General features: G+C 35.6%; 1 protein-coding gene across 2 annotated transcripts in view; it reads right to left on the bottom strand.

Annotated features, from left to right (window-relative positions):
- Window positions 1-1,351: 1,351 nt before the first annotated feature.
- Window positions 1,352-20,176, bottom strand: part of YLPM1 (YLP motif containing 1) — a 78,593-nt gene continuing 59,768 nt past the window's right edge. For both annotated transcript variants that reach the window (XM_003786914.2, XM_023511529.1), the window contains exons 12-21: window positions 19,689-19,751; window positions 19,291-19,410; window positions 18,891-19,067; window positions 18,720-18,803; window positions 18,092-18,175; window positions 16,897-16,977; window positions 13,706-13,757; window positions 8,397-8,527; window positions 2,077-2,259; window positions 1,352-1,762 (exon numbers count right to left, since the gene is read on the bottom strand). In XM_003786914.2, the coding sequence (XP_003786962.1) occupies window positions 2,113-2,259; window positions 8,397-8,527; window positions 13,706-13,757; window positions 16,897-16,977; window positions 18,092-18,175; window positions 18,720-18,803; window positions 18,891-19,067; window positions 19,291-19,410; window positions 19,689-19,751 (939 nt within the window). In that variant the 3' untranslated portion in view covers window positions 1,352-1,762; window positions 2,077-2,112. The remainder of the gene's footprint in view (window positions 1,763-2,076; window positions 2,260-8,396; window positions 8,528-13,705; window positions 13,758-16,896; window positions 16,978-18,091; window positions 18,176-18,719; window positions 18,804-18,890; window positions 19,068-19,290; window positions 19,411-19,688; window positions 19,752-20,176) is intronic.

The raw sequence follows: 20,176 nt of genomic DNA, 5'->3' as shown, positions 1-20,176 counted from the left end.
AACCCGCCACCTTGGGTGTATGTGGCTGGCGCCTTAGCCACTTGAGCCACAGGCGCTGAGCTGACATTGTGTAACTTTAAGAACAAATGAGTCTTTGTTTGAACAATAATTCTATTTGGCTATCTTGTGATGTACCTTCACTCAACATCATAAAGGTAGCTAAAAAACATTAGTACAAAGAAATGTAATGTAGGCCAATCAAAATAGCAATTAATTTTGTAATTAAAGCAATTTTGTAAGCAATCAAAACAGCATATTAATACTATAAACAGAAGTTATTTAGCAATTTACAAATTCAATATTGACTTGCTAATGAATAGTAGTGTCTTATGCTTAAAATTCAGAATTTCAGGGAAGATAAAAGTACAGAAAGTTGTCAGTGATGATTTCCATTCAATTATTCAGTACCATAATATCAAGTTGTTGAACCCAAAGTAGTATTATTCAAATGCCAGTAAATATGTCCTCTATTCAGACAGTATTTACTGCAGATTATAAAACTGAAGAATTTTTATCTGTAGTCCAAAGGAAAACATTTCAAAATAAATGAAGTCTTTAGTGAACACATTTACAAATTGCTGAGTTGGAATACAAAACGGAAATGGTGTTTGAGACAGAAGGTTCTTCTCTCTATCTTCTTGCATGTTAAAAGATGACCTTTTTTCTTCACAGAATGAAAAAGGAGACAGAGCCCCTTTTCTGTGTTTTAAATAGGAACGATACTTGCCTTTTACCTCTTTATATTTCTGGATCCCACCTGGTATTATCCTCAAGAGAGGAAATTCTGTGCAGAAGGCCATGGGTTCTAATAGTGAGCCATCTGGCAAGAACCTGAAAGCCTGATAAGCTTAACGGTCGCACACCAGAGGGCTCTGTATCTTCATACTCCTTCTCTGAAATCTTGATTTAAAAGTGAATAATTCAAGTTCAAAGTAAGGCAACCGCTCAAGTTCTGTGGAGGACATTAGTTCTGTCCACCAGAATTCAAAGGCAAATCAGGAAAAAAAATAATCAAAAGAAAGTGAAAAAAGGAAAGAAAAAGAGGGAAGAACAGAGAGAGGACCAAAACATTTTTATAAATAAAGAATCATGTCACAGAAAGGTATGCTCCAAGGAACTGATGAATATTTGAACTTGGTCTCTTTCAGTCCTCAAGATGACAAAGAAATCAGCTATAAGACAAACATGAGTGTTTTGAGGCTTGTGTTTTGCAAAATGTGCTAAGAAATCATGGAACCATATAATATTCAGCGGGAGAGTTTTAGAATGTTTAGCTAGCATTTAATTAGGACACATCATATTAAAAAACTAATAAAAATAAAATTAAGAAAACAAGAGAAAGGGGCCTGTGTTGTATAGCCCATGAATCTCATTGGCTTTATCGTGAAAGTTTATTGTTTTCAATTCTAGTACAATCAGCTACCAGTTACATACAGTAAAAAACAAAACATCCACAAAGCAATGATGATATAGATAGTCTGTGACATTGTACAGTGGAGGAAATATTCAGTTGGAATCCTCCAGCGGACCCCCTCCTGGTTTCAGCAGTTAAGCTATCACTCCCTCCCTCCCCAATATAGTTAAAAAGAAAAATTAACTTCTTGCTTGGGTATAGCAAGATTCTAATACCTCCTGGGGACACTGGAGAACTTTAAAAAAACTAAAGCAGTAGAAACAAAATAAAAATTGAAACGTGGAAGCAAGGTGACACACAAAGAAGCTGCATGAGGCCTTGGCTTCAGATCACCTCAAAGCGAACCACCTGGAAAGAAAAGAAAACGCTGTCAGGCCAGGAAAGAATAGGTAAAAAAGTCAGTATTAGTATCACACTACTCTAGTCCTTCCCAAATCTATAGAATTCAAGTATTTCTCAAGATTTTTATTTTTATAATTCAGCCAGGTTGCAGAAAATTGCTTTCTTTTCCAATAGTCTATATTGTAAATGTTTGTAACTAACATATAACTTTCAGAACTAGAAAACAATACGGGAAGAGAGCATTTTTAGCAAAGCATGCTGTTTAACTGAAACCCTTAGAAGCAACCACATAGTAGACTCTTATGACTGTGTACCCTTACCTTATAGGAATAATGACTCCATTCAAAAACTAAGTCTCATATATATTTGGTTCGATTGAGGGCTTTTTCAGCCAGGTGACCACTTTCATCTGTGATCTTCTCCCAATCAGTCTGTCCGACCACAAAACCTATGGCCCTTTTCCTATCTGCATCCTTCTTCTCTTCCAGGTCTGCCCATCTGACCTAAAAAGAACACAGCATTAGGCTGAGCTTTCAGAAAAAAATAATGTAAAAGAGCCCCTCCCTCTCTGGATATTCTAAGGGGTAGAATATATTATTTGAAACCACAGTTCCTAGGTCTCCGAGAGAAAACTCTGGTCAATCATGAATCATCAAGTCCTAACCATTCCAGCTTCTGAACGGTTTAGCTCTCAGCTCAGTCCTGTCCTCTCCCTTTCCTTTGCCACACTTTAGTGCACTCACCTAATTTTTTACCTCAAGTTAACTACTCTTCCTGTTCCTACTCACTTCCTTCAATCCATGCTACTACCAGGGTGATCTTCCTAAAACACATAGTTCTGACTCCACCTGCTTTAAATTCTTCCTAATTCTAACCCTACCAGATAAAGTCCAAGCACCCAGGACCCTCTTGATCTGACCTTCTTCTACCCTCCTGTGATATTTCCAGCCAGTGGTTATGGCATTTTATACAAACCATACAGACTTCTTTCTATATCTCAGAGCACACCAGGTTATTTCACGTTTCTGTAACTTTGTACCTATGTACTAGTTCTCTTCCTAAGACCTTTTCTCTAACCATATTCACCTGGCAGGAGTCTAGTCATCCTTCCCTTCTTTATTCTTCTTTTCCTTTGCCTTCCTTGAGTTACTTCTGGATTTTGAAATGCCTACTTTTGAACTTCTACAGTGCATTGTAATTATCCATTTATGGATCTGTCTTACCTAACAGACTATAAACACCCTAGACTGAGTTTTATTTTATCTTTATATAATAAATATTTCTTGAAATTTAATCTTAGAGAAAACAGTGAGCTGGTTATTACTACATTCATTCATGAGATAAGTAGACTGATTTCATTAATGGCAAGATGAATACGTAGATTAGGAATATTTCCTATTGTATTGACTTTTTAAAAAAACATTCTTATACGTTAATAAGTTCTCAAGATATATGCAGATACATCATATCTGTAAAAGTTCAAATACTTAAAGAGAAACTATGAAACTGCTGCTTGCACTGTATAGTACCCAAGTCTGCATAAATTGTATTTTAAATAAGGCTGTGATTTATTATCTGTGACAAGGAGAGAACCAGGGTACTGAAACTCCATGCTCTTTACACTGGACCTGGAAATGCACTATTGCTTTGAGGTAGACTATTTACCACTTGCAAGACTGGAAATGAAATAACTAGGTTTCTCCTAACAGCAACTATTTAGTCAAAGAGAGGATAATAGCAAGGGAAAACTGATAACATCTGATTCTTGTTAAAGTATATTTTTAGTCTGTAGAAAACTTATATAGCTTGATTCCTTCCCAGGCCTCAGTAAGAAGTCAAATAAATAATGTGAGTTTCAGTATAGAAAGATCTTTGGTCATTCTATCCATCAATGCTGATGTGCTTATTTTGATTAATTCACATACTCTTTCAACTCTACCTGGGATCATGGATATATATTTTATTAAAAGACGACTACAGATGATGTGTTAAGGGATCATGAAGGACAGACGAACAGACAGACAGACTGTGGCCATTGGTAAAGAAAAAGTAACCAGCCCTCAGTAATAAATCCATATCCAGGGCACTATCCTTAGCACATAGTTAAATACAGGGTGGATATAAAGTTCGTGCGCAATTTACCATATTAAACTATTTATGTCCGCCCTATACACCAATCAATCTTACTTTGCTACTTTTTTGTAGTTTTTGTTTTTTTTTTAGAGATAAGAGTCTCACTTTATCACCTGGGGTAGAGTGCCGTGGAGTCACAGCTCACAGAAACCTCCAATTCCTGGGCTCAAGTGATTCTCTTGCCTCAATCTCCCAAGTAGCTGGGACTACAGGAACCCACCACAACGCCTGGCTATTTTTTGTTACAGTTTGGCCAGAGCCGGCTTCAAACCCTCCACCCTCAGTATATGGGGTCAGCGCCCTACCAACTGAGCCACAGGCGCTGCCCATTACTCTGCTACTTTTAAATCCACAGCTTACATTCTAAGTCTTTAAAACTCAAATAAAATAAAGAATATAGGATTAGAAGAAAAAATAAATAGTTATTTGTTAAATGAGCAGTATGTTTTACCATAAATACCCACAATACCAAAGTTAAATTACAATGTTTTTAAAAAGGGCCAGGTGCGGTGGCTCACACTTTTAATCCTAGCACTCTGGGAGGATGAAGCAGGTGGACTGCTTGAGCTCATGAGTTCAAGAGCAGCCTGAGCAAGAGCGAGACCCTGTCTCTAAAAAAATTGTGAGGCATTGTAGCGGGCACCTGTAGTCCCAGCTATTTGGAAGGCTAAGGCAAGTGAATCATTTGAGCTCAGGAGTTTGAGGTCACTGTGAGCTTTGACACCACGGCACTGTACCCAGGGCAACAAAGTGAAACAATAAAAAAAAAATTATAGTATTTTAAAAACTATTGTACTTTGTTAACATTTCTAATATATACTGATGCTGCATTACAACTTTTTATTTATTTAACTGCAGACAATGGAAAGGCAATAAAAATTATTTATTTATACACTGGACTCTTCCACTGGAGGCCAGCTCCTTAAAAGGACTCATTCACAGACCTCATATATGAACATTCAACACTGTAGAAAGAATGAGTGGCTACCAAAACATTAAAAAAATAAGGAGAATTTCAGCTAGAAATGGCTTCTTGAATGTCAGTGTCCCTAATTGTCCCAGAGGTACTTTTGAGATTTATAACTTTTTTAAATTGTTGTTTCTGCCTATAAAAAAAAAACTATTATAATACAAAAAAAATCTTGACTGACACTCAAAGGTTTGAGGCATATGTATTTTATTCATTGTTGCTGAAAATATTCTAAAATATATAAATTCAGTAAACAAATAAGGGAAATGTACACAGTCATCAAAGAAGTGCAAATTAAAGTCCAGGTGAGCTACCATTTATACCAAACTAAGCAAGTGAAAATTTTTATATTTTATATTATATAATAGATAATATATTGAAACCTAGCTCTTTAGGTAAAATTCTAATAGGATAACTCTATAGAACTACCTTTTGTTACAAAGCAAGTTAATCCCAGAAATCCACTGGTATATGTAAAAAGCTGATTTAAGAAACCAAGCTGCCCCAGGAAAGGAATGTACAGTATTCTACATACTTTGCTACCTGTTTGGGATCTTGTACTCTGGTGTTGATTTTGGTGAGAAGTTTGACAGTTAAAAATATTTGAAGTCAAGGTTTGGGGAATTAAAGAGCAGCAACTTTAAAGAACTAGAATGTGCACCACTCAGTTCTCTTTGGCTGCCCAACTTAACAAAGTAAATTACGAGATGTAACTCCTTATTGAAGAGAGGGATAGTCATCTGACAAAAATAAACTCAAGGAAAAATTTCTCACTTCTGATTATTCACTGTTCCCAGAACAACACATTATTATTATTCCTAAGGAAGAGCTACTTCTACTTCTGTTAGCTCCAACCTTACAATTGCTATAAGATGTATCCATACATGTAGTCTCTGGGTGGGGCTGGCCACAAATGAAAGGCCATTAGTGTGATCTCCCTTTCTCACTCCCTCAACCTACGTAGACAAGTCAGTCTTTGGACTGTCTGCAATATTTGAAAGAGCTCTGAAAGATGGATTCTTTGTACTGATATCCAATGTAATAAAGTTTTACTGGCATTTTTATTTTCTTACAATAGGATATTCTTTTACTATTCAAGCACTGAGAAAATTCATTTAAAAAGACAAGGAAAAAATAAAGAAATAATGTACAACCTCATTCTTAAAGAAATGAAAAATGAGATATCACCTATTTCACCTATCAAACTGTCAAGTTAGAAAGTCTGATAATAGCACTGCTAGTGTAAGTGAGGAAAAAGTGAGGCATTTATTTGCACAAAGGTGTGTAAATAGGTGTAACCTTTTTGGAAAATAATTTTACAGTATCTGTCAGAATGAGAAATCATATTCTATGACCTTGCAGTTTTAATGCTAAAAATTCACTCTAGGCATGTATTTGCAAAAAGATGCCGAGAGAGGGCCAGGTGCTGTGGTTCATGTCTGTAATCCTGGCACTCTGGGAGGCCAAGGCAGGAGGACTGCTTAAGGTCAGGAGTTTGATAGCTGGGCCTGTGGTGGGCGCCTGTAGTCCCAACTACTTGGGAGGCTGAGGCAAGAGAATTGCTTAAATCCAAGAGTTTAAAGTTGCTGTGATGCCACAGCACTCTACCGAGGATGACAGTAAGACTCTGTCTCAAAAAAAAAAAAAAAAAAAAAAGTTTGAGACCAGCATCAGCAACATAGTGAGACTCTGTCTCCATAAAAAATAGATAGCTGGGCATGGTGGTGCACGTCTATGGTCTTAGCCACTTGGGAGGCTGAGGCAGGAGGATCACTTGAGCCCAGGAGTTCGAGAATACAGTGAGCTGTTATCACACCACTACACTCTAGTTCAGGCTGGAATCCTGTCTCAAAAAAAGATGCCAAGACATAAGCACCACAACTTTCTTTCACTGTAGTATCTCTAGTAGCAATAAAATGAAAAGAGCACAGCATCCATCAATAAAGGATTGAGTGAATGACTCATTATACAACCAAACAATAGCATACTAGGTAGCCCTTTGAAAAGCACAATGTACATCTGTATAGACTTACACAGAAAGATCAAGATGGATTAGGTGCAAAAAGCTTATGCAGAACAATACATATATGACCCCTTTGTTTTGTTACTTTGTTTTAAAGAATATGCATATCTATCCCTTTTACTGAATTTGCCATCTATGTAGAAAGCTCATCCAATGTTCTGGCCTCATTTTTCTGCTCCCTTTCCTAGCAAAACTTCAAAAAGTTGCCTACATTTTCTATTCTGTGCTTCTTTATTTCTACTTACTCTTTAATCTGCTTCACAGCCCATTACCCCTCATCTAAGAAAAATACAATTGAGCAGCACCTGTGGCTCAAAGGGGGAGGGTGCCAGCTCCATATGCTAGAGGTGGGGGGTTCAAACCCAGTTCCAGCCAAAACAAAAAAAACAAACAAAACAACAAAAAAGAAAACTACAATCATCGGTGACCTCCATGTTGCCAAATCCAATGGCCATCTCCCTCTTCCCAACTTACTTGTCCTTCTTGCATCATTTAAAGATTAACTACTCTTTTATTAAACACCTTTCTGAACTTCTAAATTTTAGAGCCCTGGATCCTATTATCTTTTCCTTTATACTTACTCTAGGCAAGATAATTCAGTCTCAAGGTTTTAAATACCATTTTTTTTTTTTGAGACATCCCCCTGGGCAGAGTGCTGTGGCATCATAGCTCACAGCAACCACCAACTCCTGGGCTCAAGCAAGTCTCTTGCCTCAGTCTCCCAAGTAGCTGGGACACAGGTGCCTGCCACAACGCCTGGCTATTTTTTGGTTGCAGCCATCATTTTTGTTTGGCGGGCCCGGGCTAGATTCGAACCTGCCACCTTAGGTGTATGTGGCTGACGCCTTAGCCACTTGAGCCACAGGTGCCAAGCCCCCCATGAAATTTCAGACTTGTACATCCAGCAGTCAATCTGACATCTTCAATTAGATTATGGTCCCTTACTGAACTTCTGATTTTTTTTACCCTCAAACTTATCACTCTGCCAGTTTTGTCTCAGTAAATGGTACCACCTCAATGGAGTACTAATGGGATAGTCATGGCCAGATCCTAAGGAGTCACCCTTCATTCTGTCTAAGCTTAGACCCTCTATGCCAGTGGTTCTCAACCTGTGGGTTGCGACCCACAGGAACTGTATTAAAAACCCACAGGAACTGTATTAAAGTGCCGCAGCATTAGGAAGGTTGAGCCACTAAAAAGTCCTACAGATTTTCTTTAACACCCTACTCTACCTGGCTCTTTTACCCCATGACAAAGTGCCACAAGTGTCAACTCCTTTAAGGCTGACACCATGCTAGCCTTGTGAGGTTCTGTTCTACATTTTTAAAGTTACCTATACATTTTTATCTCATAATTTATAAGGTCTAACTCCTTCTTTGAATGTGTGATTCAGTACAGTATAAACTAAATTGCTCTAAAAAGTAGCACATGTGAGATTATCTGGCTACAACTTTCTAAAACCAGATGGCTTAATGGGCCCTTCATATGTGGCAGTTACTGACATAGTCTCTTACCCTCTTTTTCCCAGGCTCAGAAGCACGAGTATCATAATCATCAGGGAGTTGAAGATAATCCTCCATTCTGCTGGCAATCGCCTCCCAGTCACGTTTCCTTTTAGTACCCGTCCTCAAGCCGTCCAACTTGTCTGAAGGACAAACACAGAGCCGTGGCATTAAGGAAGAGTGTGAGTTCGTATACAACACACAAACAAGGGAAAAGAAGGCTGGAACACTGTCAGAGGGCACATCCACATTTTTGAATGCAGCATCACTTGCAGATCCAAACTATCTTCTTGGCTGAGATAATACCAAGTTCTGTGTAATTTCCATTCTTTGGTATTCATTCTGGCAGTTGTTACATTACAATGTTGGTTAAGTATTAAATATGGGCAAAGTAAGAAAAGGCACTTGTCTCCTGGCTTCTTTGTTGTCCCACCCTCCATAGCTCTTATGTTCTGAGGAAAATGCAAAGTTGGGTTTTTCTGGACAGTGTCTTCCATTCTCTTTTTTTTTCCCTAACACAATATTAACACCATCAATTTGATCTGTAATCATGTGTGATAATGTGTCATATAAAAGCAGGTAGTACCTAGAACTTAATGAGGCAAACTAACGCTTAAGAAGGTTTTATATTAACAGAGTCCCCCCCCACCTCGGTTTGGTTGATTTTTTTGGATTTTGGCCACTGTGAGAGCATTCACCATGAGTTCATATTTATGAATAAGTTGACTGCATGACATCACTACTTTCTTCGGTTATACTATGAGATAAGTGTTATCAACTACTCTGATAGTAAGGGCTAGTCCATCCAAAGAGACTAGATCTGATGATTATTCCTGCACCCTAAATCTGAGAGGGCTAAGCTTTCCAAGGGCTCAAAATGAAAGGAATAGGAGCTGGGAATTCAGAAATTATAAAATATGAGTTTAGGTCTTAAAGAAGAACATGCAATGAAAATGTGTTGAGTCTTTTTTATTGGTTGTTAATACTGATTTTGAATATCACATGTGGAATATTATGATTTAAATACATTCTTAGCTACATTCAAGTATTAAACTTTAGAATCATCTTATGACTTCTTAAGAACTTCCAACATTAAGAAGTTATATAAAGAAACTGGTATTAAGCAGGCCAATAAAGAAAGCCTAAAAACTTCAGAAACACATGATAACCACACTTCATTAAACTCCATAAAGTGTGCAAAGTGCATATGATAGCAATCTTTTAGACACCGAGTTGGAGAGAGCTTTATATGAAAAGTGCAATGAAAGCAGTGACAAAGGAGGGCGAGCTTATGCGTGCTTCAAATATAAAAGTTTCACACACAACTAACTGTACAAGCTTTAGAAACCAGTAATATTTTGCATACTTCACAAAGCTTTTAGTTCCCAAACCCCTTCCCCATAAAAGCAATTATCATTGAAAAATCATTAAGGCAAACTACAATACTTTATAAAACTCATGAAAATATTATCCCATTTTGGCAAAACTGTAACAAGATGGGTTGAACAGATCCAATCTTCTTATCTCTTCTATAAATCACATGCTGTACCAAACAGCTCTACCTGCGTGTACATGATAGGCCATATTATACATAATCTTAAAGAAGTGACCCGTTAACTCCACAGGGACACAGGATATGGTATTAGAAAACTAATAAGTCCCACAAACCATAAAACTATTCTCAGTTCAACAATGTATGGTATTACCAGAAGAGTAGGAAGCCCCAGCACATTTATTAAATAAACCTCAAAGGATTTCCAAACTCAATACAACCAACTTTGACATCAACATACTTCAAAGGAAAAGTTTCATGTTTCAGTTCAAAGAATAGAGTATGGCCAGGCAGTAATGTAAAAAGGTAGTGTGAAAACTGCAAAACCTTTTCCTCATACCCTGGGTATATGATAGGAGTTATAGATCAGGAGTTGCAACATGGGATTTCAGAAGAGCATGTATTTCTGTCCTGAGTACCCTTGATGGAAATGTTTAATTTGCTATTTTATTGTGCAAACATGTTTAAAGTTTCCTTGCTGGGCTGAAGAAAGGCTCACACCTCTTCCACATGGCATACTGGAAACCAAACACACAGATGGATGGCATAAGATGAAGGAAGAGAAATCTGGGTGTTAATTACAAAAGAAAGACTGGTGTCAAATACACTCACACTGATGATTTTCAGATTGAAAAAGAAGAAGTTTAAGATGAGTTTTAAATCCAACTTGGCAAGTCACAGAATTCTACCAAATCATCGTGACAGTATATACTATTATAGCACAACAGCAGAATTCTTTAGATACATCAATGTATTTTCTAGATATAAATGGTATTTCTGAAAATATGTTAAAGGTGAACAAACAAGAGTTATGTGCCTATATAATTACATTCCAACTATGAAGAGATTAAGTCTGTGTGACATGTAGAAGGCCAATATACAATAACTCCTAAGTACAGACAAATGACACTGTTATGAGAAAAGCAAAAGTACTTTATAGGGAGAAACCCATAGGATGGTAATAGTCTTAAATATTCTAGTTCTCATAGTCTGAAAAACTAAAATCATGTCACTGGAATTTAAGTAGCTTTAATGCTGAATCCCAGTACCTGATAGGGCATGTAATAGCCACCTTTGCATTAAGGGGCCTATGTCCCTGTGGGGAAGGAGCTAGTCAGGTGGGACTGCAGGTGGGCCATAGGCAGCCTTCAACAACTCCATGATACCCATGCCAGATAGATAGCTCAGACCTGTCCTAAAATCATACCACTTCCAATGTAACATAGAAAGGCTGAATTGTATGCTATATTTAATGAGCACAGATCAAGAATCTGCAATGAGATCTGCTTAAAGGACGATAGGTAAGTATTCTCTTCCTCATGGCAGACTCATTTTGAACCAAAATTCCTTATTTTCAGATTTATCTCTTTTTCTGGCTCAATGTGTGACACTTGCTAAAGATTAATACATTTCCACTCAGCATAACTGTGTTACCAAGAACAATTTAAGAATGTTGGTAAAACACTCAGAAAAATTAATTGTACATGGTAATCAAATATGCTAAATTTGTTATGATGAGGCAATTTCTGAGACACAAATCCTCATGTTTTAGAGAAGAATCTTCTCAGTTGGCTCAATGGACCAACCAAAGAAGTAAGCACTTTTACTAATGCTCACACTCAATTTGCCTTCCTCCATCACTGGATTAGCTCTCAAGATAATACAGTGGTACAAGGTACAAGCCCTTATACACAATATCACTGTCACTCCTACTAAAAACAAACAAAAACCCAACTGCAAACATGGTAAAATTTATTTTTTAGAAGCATTACCAGATCTTCAGTGCCTTTAACTAAAACGGTTTATTAGGAAATCTATTTCTGAACCTGTGGCTCAGTGAGTAGGGCGCCAGCCCCATATACCAAGGGTGGTGGGTTCAAACTTAGCCCCAGTCAACTGCAACAAAAAATAGCTGGACATTGTGGTGGGCACCTGTAGTCCTAGCTACTCAGGAGGCTGAGGCAAGAGAATCACCTAAGCCCAGGAGTTGGAGGTTGCTGTGAGCTGTGACGTCACAGCACTCTACTGAGGGTGACAGAATGAGAGTCTGTCTCTAAAACAAAATCTATTTCTAGAATTCATTGCCTAATATTCTGTCTTTAATATTGACTAAACTTGTGTAAAATGTATTTTCTGAGAAGCAAATGGTAGATACGCCAGGATTTTTTTTAGAAATTCCAAGAAATGCCAAGATTAATGTCACATTTTCTTGAATAATCAGCATAATTAAATTCCATTTTCTTCTCTCTTCAGAAACTAGAAAGGAAAGTTGAAAATGGACTGGCTCGAGTTTAAAAATGCATTACCACAGATCATACATTACATAAAGCCTTTGAAGATTATATGCTTTGCTAAAATATGGACCACTTGTATAATCTCCTTGACTATTTATTTATATTCTCTCTTTGCTCCAAAAAGATAATCAATATTCAGAGAACCAGAGAGATAAATGATCTTAGCATCTTATGGATTATTTTAAATGCATAGAACTTCAAATAGAGTTAATCTAATGTCAAAATAAGCAGAACTAAAGCATCATTATAAAAAAGTAGTTTATTATTATGTTCCGAAATATTTAGTTTCATTTAAACACATAAGTGCTTTAAAGATCTAGGGAAAAAGATAGTTGATTATTATTAAGATTTCCCACAGAGGGAAGACTAGAAGAATATGTCAGAAACCACATACAATTTTTACATGGCATACGCTCAAAAAGAATTTTAGACTTGACAACAAAGCACCGATCCCAATAAAATAATAAAAGTAAAAGTTTGTAGAACTATCTTTCAACATAGGAGCTAGTCAACATAAACCACTACAACTAGTTGGGCAAAGCAAAAGGCATAATGTAACTGTGTATAAAATATGCTCTAATGGTCTAAGAAACACATCCCAAGCAGAGAAAGAACTAAATGACTCAAACTTGTTCTATAGATTTAAGATATTTAGATGGTTACTTCAGTTTTGGAGTAATAGCATGATACCAGGAAGAAAAACAAAGAATGACAGTCATACTTCATATATCAGTGAGGCTGATCCTCTCAAAAACTCCTAGACTGTTCTTAGTTCATCTTAATCAACATGTTAAGGGAAGTAAAAAAAATTAAAAAAAAAATTTTGCAGTCATCACAAAATACTAAAAGAATCCATTCATTAGGTATGTTTGTTTTGTTGGACAGATAACCTCACATTAAGCAGCTTCAAATTATTTTAACTGGTTTACCTTGTAATTAGCACTAAGGACAAGTTGAATCTTACCAAAGAAAACACCTCTAATAACCAGAATTATATATCTACTTCCCTCTACCTAGAAATTCTAATTTATTACACAAGGAAAAAATTGCTTTTTTATTAATTTTAGACTTCTATTTATGTATTATTATTACCCAAAGTACTCATAAATCAGGCTAAACTTTGGACTGTAGTTATATATTCTTTTAAAAAAGAAATCTCATCAGCACCAACATTTCTGATTAATATAAAAAAATAGATTATTTTTTAAGTGACAGTATTTTGTTACTAAATTTATCCAATATATCTCTTTACTCTAAAAACTTTAAATGATAGATACTAAAGGCAGTTCTTTTAAAATATTCTTCTTTTCAATCTGCCTTAAGAACCAACAGGTAGCAAAATAGGCTGGAGGATCTAAGGTAGGCAGAAATCTTTAAGTAGAAGCTTTGGGAAATTTCTTCCTCTTACAGTAGAACGATCTATGATCATTACCATCAGGTATCACATATAAAAACAGGAAAAAGGAAATACCCACCTAGCTTTGCCTCAGATGTGTCCATCTCCCATTTGCTTTTCGGAATGTAACCCTAAATCGTACACAGAGAGAAGCTCGAAGGGTTAGAAAGAGACACATACATGCATATCACTTTTGAACTGGAAAAGCATTAAAACTGGGAATGGATTCAGTTTCCACTCAATAGTTGTGAATATATCCTTAGAGGAAACACAATCTTATTATTTTTGGGGAAACTAAATGACCGAATTCATCAAACTTCACTGTCCAGATTTCAGAGTAGTCACTTTCAGAATAGTATCATGAAGGCGCTATGAAGTAGCTACATTTCAAGATTTCACAATTGTAGTTTGAACATCAGCTATACAGCAAATATGATAAGAATGTACAGGTAGTTACTATGCTAATATTAATAGCAATAAGAGTATGAGAGAACTTGTAATACTAGTGAGGTTATTTTCTAAATACAACTGCTATTCCCAAGTGTTATGAGGTCTAAAATGTGTTCTTCAAGACAGTTACTCTCTATTTCCCTATAATTTTAAGTACTTGAAAGACAGGAGAATTGGTATCTCTGAACTTAATTACCCAACTATGAAGTTCAACCTCATTTCAAAATGACTCAATCCATTTACCAGTTAAAGCATACAAAGTCTAATTTTATTGAATCAATTTCAGAGCATTTCTCTTTCATCAGGTGGAAATCAGATCATTTCTGATGTCATTTAAAATTATACTTTCCTATTGCATGGAAAATTAGAAATTTCCACTTGCAACTTACATCTTATAAAATCTTCGTAAGATAACTAGATGGCTGAAACTCCCCCAAGATTTTCAAATTTCCTAATGTGCTCTACTGAGCTATATAATAATCCTCTCCATTTATTCACCTAGTAAGTACAGGCTTTTCCATGTGATTTATGATTGCCTTTTTTCTTCAGTTTGATTCTGTTTTTTATTAGACCCTAACACACAGAAACATTAACATTAGGACCTAATAAATAGGATAGATTCATCAAAAGTGTCAGCATCTTCTATAATGAATCAATATATCTATTATTGGGAATGTTCAAGTTTATAGAACAGACTGACACACCAGTAGTCAGAAAGCATGTTGAAAATTTCATGACAATAGTCTCTGAGTTTATTAGCGCATAACATTATTCCAGGAAACCTATGGGTTTTATGTATTTCTAGTCTTTAAGCCAGAACTAATAATTCAATTGCAACGTACTGTGTAGTATTTCAGGTTCTAAATTATATCATTTTTTTCCCAAATACATTTTTAGAACATATCAAGACAAAGCTATGCTGAAGTAATGGTGCTGAAAGTTAAGTAGTAAAGAAATGCGTACAAGATATATCTCAAAAATCATCTGAAAACTTTAAGCATCACTGGGATAATATATTTATACACTCGGAATCTTATCTAATAGGTTTATGAAAACACTAAAGAAGACAAATTATCATACCAATGATCCCCCCCAAAAGGATTCTCTTAATCAATAAAAGTTTAGAATTCACCCAGTTGTATTCATCAGTACAGTGTAGAAAATGAAGAGTTTACTGAGAATGCTATTAAAATGGTCTGAATCACTTGAGACTTGCTCTTAACCCTTTGGTTAATATTCTCCAAGAATCTTTTACTCTTGGTATAGACTCCAATAGTAGAAGATCTGGATTTTGCACTTTTGAATGGGTTAAGAGAAGTTCTTTAACATAAAGTTAAGCAAACAATTATATTAATTTCCCCTGCTAGAACCATCCTGTGATTTTCAAATTATACATCCTCCCACTGCCTGAAATAGTATGCCTCTTGGAAATAGCCCAGTAGGGTAGATTTCTAAGGTTTCCTTGCCATGTCTGATGCAAAAATATGGTATATTACACTTTTTCATTTTGAAAAATAATATTACATTCAATTAAAAGTTCCAAGTTTTGATCTACACCTAAGCCAAGTCAGATGTTATGAACCATATCCTGAACTGAAATCTCCACAAAAGAAAGACGGAGCTTCAGAAAGCTAAAACATTATAGACTTCTCACATGATCACTTTCTAGTATGCATGCTCCAAATAGCTAAAGAGGTCATTGGCCATATTCCAGAACAGTATGGACCTTCAATGAATTTCCTACCTACATTTAAAATTATGTATGTCAAAATACAACTTAAGAAAAAAAGATTTTGTTAAAAAAAAAAAAACATACTGAGACTCAAATGCCATCAACTTTGAAACTTATTTTTTAATCCACATTTGAAATCTAGGAATGTAGAGAATAACACCATCTTTATATAAACACAATTTCTATCAAGAATCCTCTATATTACAGATAGGTTTAAAGGGACCACTCCTTGGAGACTCTGTATAGTTTAAGGGATAGAAATCAGGGTTCCAACTTTGTACATGTTCAGAAGAATATGAGAAGCAACTTTAGCAAGGGCTGAAGTATTAAATAAACCAAGTATTTTGGATTTAAAAAACAACATTATTCCAAGGCTTTGCTAATTTCTGTATCTCATCGGCAAACACTGAAAAGTCAACATAACTCTATTGGTCGCATATTCATGAGTGACAGGGTAAAGCAAACATCTCTACAGAGGTGTGATCAAAAGCATTTACACATTAGGTACACATGAACTTTGAACTCAACTATGTAAGCCTCTAATTAGTCTAAGCAAAATCTATTGCCTACACAGTCATATTATTTTTCCCCATCACTTAGGATAAAATACAGAAGAACAAATCCAGCAGCCAGTGGCAACCTTTTGCTTCCTCATTCACTAAGTTCTTCTGCCTCAGTTGACAGAAACTGAAATTTTGAGATCACGTAGCCAGCCACAAAGAGACAATTATGCATATGTTGGGTAGGCTGTACCACATATCTGCTGGAATGTAAGAATGCCCTTTCATATGTAATTACTTTTCTTAAAAAGATACTCCCCTAAAACCACCCATAAATAAGATGAGCAAGTACAAAGGTGAGTTTCTTAGTGCTTTGTTAAAATTTTCTTTTAAGAACACAGTAGATTTTTTTGGTGGGGATGGTTCTGGAGAAAAATAAAGAGTACCCAAAAGTCTCCTTGAGGATGATTATGGAAACTTTTATCATTAAAAGTGTGTATCAATAGGAGAAATCTAATCACAGATCTGAATCTAAACCTTCCTTAAAATTTAAGAGACACTGTTCAAAGTGGTTGGTCTGTCTCCTACCAGTTCGCTTTCCTCTTCCTCTGCATCTTTCTTTTCTTCCTTCTGTTCTTCAATATTTGCATCAAAATCTTCCATCTCTACCTATATCGTGCCAATAACCATTTAAAAAATAAGATGATTGAGTTAACATTTAGGAAAATGCTGACTCTGTCATTTGAGATCTGGTAAAAGCAAGCAAAACAGAAGGTTTACTGTTACATACAAAGTAATGTTAATATCTTATGTTTTGAGATAGAACTGATAAAAGAATGATATTCCTACTTTTAATTTTCCTGGGATAGCCATCTTTATAATTCCCTATAAAGTTAACTGTAATATTCTGTTCTAAATAGATTGCCTAGTTTTGAATGCCTATGGATTCAAAATTTTTAAAGATTTTAAAATCTCTAACAAAGGCCAAGTGTAGCATTCCCACTAATATAAAACCTAATTCTAAGCATGTGGAAACAAACAAACCTGAATTGAGAGGCATTCTGCAAAATAGGCTTATACTCTTTTTCTTCTGTGACAATGACAAGGCTGAGAAACTACTTTTTTTTTGAGAAACTATTTTTTTTACATTAAAGGATTGGATCTAGGATTTTAAAAAGTTGCTACAAAGTACATTATAAGGCCAACTAATGAAATCTGAATATAAACTATATATGACATTATTAAAGAAGTTTAATTCAGGAAATTTACATAACAATATAGTATTGTATCATTGTTAAATTTTTCTGAATTTAATAATTAACCTGTTTTATAACACAATGTCCTTGTTCTAAGGAGATACCTATGGAAGCTTAACGGTAAAGGATTATGAGGTCTGCAGCTTAACTCTCAAATGGTTCCACAGTAACAGTGACAACACTAATAATAATATTAACAAGTATATATCTGCATACAAAAAAATGTGGCAAAATATTAATAAGAGGTCAACTTCTATGAAAGGTGTACAGGTGTTTTTATACTATTCATGCAACTTTTCTGGTAGGTTTAAAATTTTTCAAAGTAACTGGGCACAGTGGTTTACGCCTGTAATCCCAACACTTTGAGAGGCCAAGGTAGGGGCATTGCTTGAGACCAGGAGTTTTTCTAGACCAATCTATTGGGCAACCAAGCAAGACCCCTATCTCTATCAAAAAATAAAATTTTCAAAATAAAAAGGTGAAAAGAAATGTTACTTTGTGTTGCATTCAAGGTAAAGGACACTCACCTCTTCAATAGCAGCATCTTGCAGCAAAGAACGAATGTCTAAACGCATCATATGACGAGGTGCAGTTTCCCAGTGATCAGCCATCTATTGAGACATGCAGAGAGCCGAATTATCTCTGGAAACCACTCGAAGACCAAGTAGACATCCAAGACAAATTTAGTTAAAACTGTGAAGACTAACAAACAGACCAGTTCCAGGAAGAGCTAGAACACCTCTTTTACTTCTATACATATGAAAAGAAATATTTACTAAAGCAGGCAGAGAAGATTTTACGCAAGAAAATGGGACAAATAAGAGCTTCTAAACTATAGTCTTGACATAAACAAACTGAAGTTTAGAGTACAATCATACATCACTTCAAAGTCGGGACGTGTTCTGAGAAATGTGTTGTTAGATTTTTTTCGTTGTTGACTGTACTTTCACAAATCTACATGAATATAGCCTACACCTTGCACAGCATGTTACTGTACTGAATAGTATAGGCAATTACAAAATCATGGTAAGTACATGTGCATACTAAACACAGAAAAGGTACACTAAAAATACAGTACTATATAACCTCATGGGACCACCGTCTTATATGCAGTCCCTTGCTGACTGAAACATCTATTCTGTTTCTGAAAATCACCTTATTTATTTCTTTAAGCTTTCTTCCATGAATATTTCTCTTGCCACAGGTCTGGTTATCTGCACTCATTTCAGCCAAATACACCTAAGTAAGAATGAATAATAATTAGGCACAGAAATATAACATTTACATGACAACATAAAGTGCTTTGAAGTTCTTTTAAATCTGTACCTCAAATCCCTTGGTTTTTGCTGCACTCCAAAACTGGTCAAAATGTCTGACTCTGTCATTGATGGCATCCAGAATGATGAAAGGGAAAAAGCCATCATCCAGAGTCTTTTTGAAAGTTTTGAACATGCTGGTGCGGTAAGTCTCCTCCATCTCAGCTTCATATTCATATTCCATTACCTAAGGTCCCCCCCCAAAAGATCTGGAATTAGTAAAAGCAAAGAATCATCCTAAACCTTTTTCCTGGTTAGCATTTGGATAGAGATGACTTTTCTACACATCTGAGTACTGAAATTTGTGTTCACAAAAGAGAAGTCTTTGTCTTCAAAAAATTTATCTCTCTCTGAACGTGTTTTCCTTTAAATACTATTAATCAGAATGTAATCTAAGAAGATTATTGTACCTTCTTTTTCACTTTCTTTCCAGAATCCGGATCTTTTTCTTCTTTTTCCACTTCAGTGATGAAGTAATCATCCAAGCTTAGAACTCTGGGTGCAGGGCCTCCAAATTCTACCTCCTTATCCTAAGAATCATATAATCAAGAATGTTAAAAAGAGTTTATGGAATAAACTAATGAATTTTCACACCAAACTTCCCTAGTGTGGCTAATATGTAATTTTCTGAGGGTTTCAAATCAGCAGAGGCAAAAATATAAGGAGAATAAGATGTATATGACAACATCTACTACATGAGACAACTGTAATGGATTGAATGGAAGATACTACCATCAATATCATGCTGTTTACTAAGAAGGCAAGGGGCTAACACGAACAATTGGTCTTTTGGCTTTCCCATACTCACTCGAATAAGTTTTGCAACATGTGTCTTCCCACTGCCAGGCAATCCTCTCATTATAACAACAATCTAAAACACAATGGGGAAAAAAAATCACTGAAAATATTTTTTTTTTAATGGGGTCCTATTAATCTTATCAAAATGGAACGAAATTAGAAATAGTAGGAAAAAATTGGGGAAATCCACAAATATGTGAAACATCAAACAACATACTCCTGAATAACCAATAAGTCAAAGAAGAAATCAAGAGAGAAATCAGAATATAGTCTGAGACAAACAAAAATAAATACACAACATACCAAAGCTTATGGGATGCAACTAAAGTAGTGCTAAAAAGGAAACTGTTAACTATAAACGCCTACAGTAAAAAAGAAGAAAGAACTCAAATCAATATCCACCATAACACAGTGGAAAAACAGCAAACTAAAAGAAACAGAAAGAAAGAAGGAAACAATAAAGATTAGAGTAGAATAATCTTTTTTTTTTTTTTTTTT

The sequence above is a fragment of the Otolemur garnettii genome, unplaced genomic scaffold (assembly GCF_000181295.1).
Source record: "Otolemur garnettii isolate 467f Iridium unplaced genomic scaffold, OtoGar3 scaffold00020, whole genome shotgun sequence".
NCBI classification, from domain to species: Eukaryota; Metazoa; Chordata; class Mammalia; order Primates; family Galagidae; genus Otolemur; species Otolemur garnettii.
Note: the sequence above shows the minus strand (reverse complement) of the source record. Positions and strands in the feature narration are given on the sequence as shown.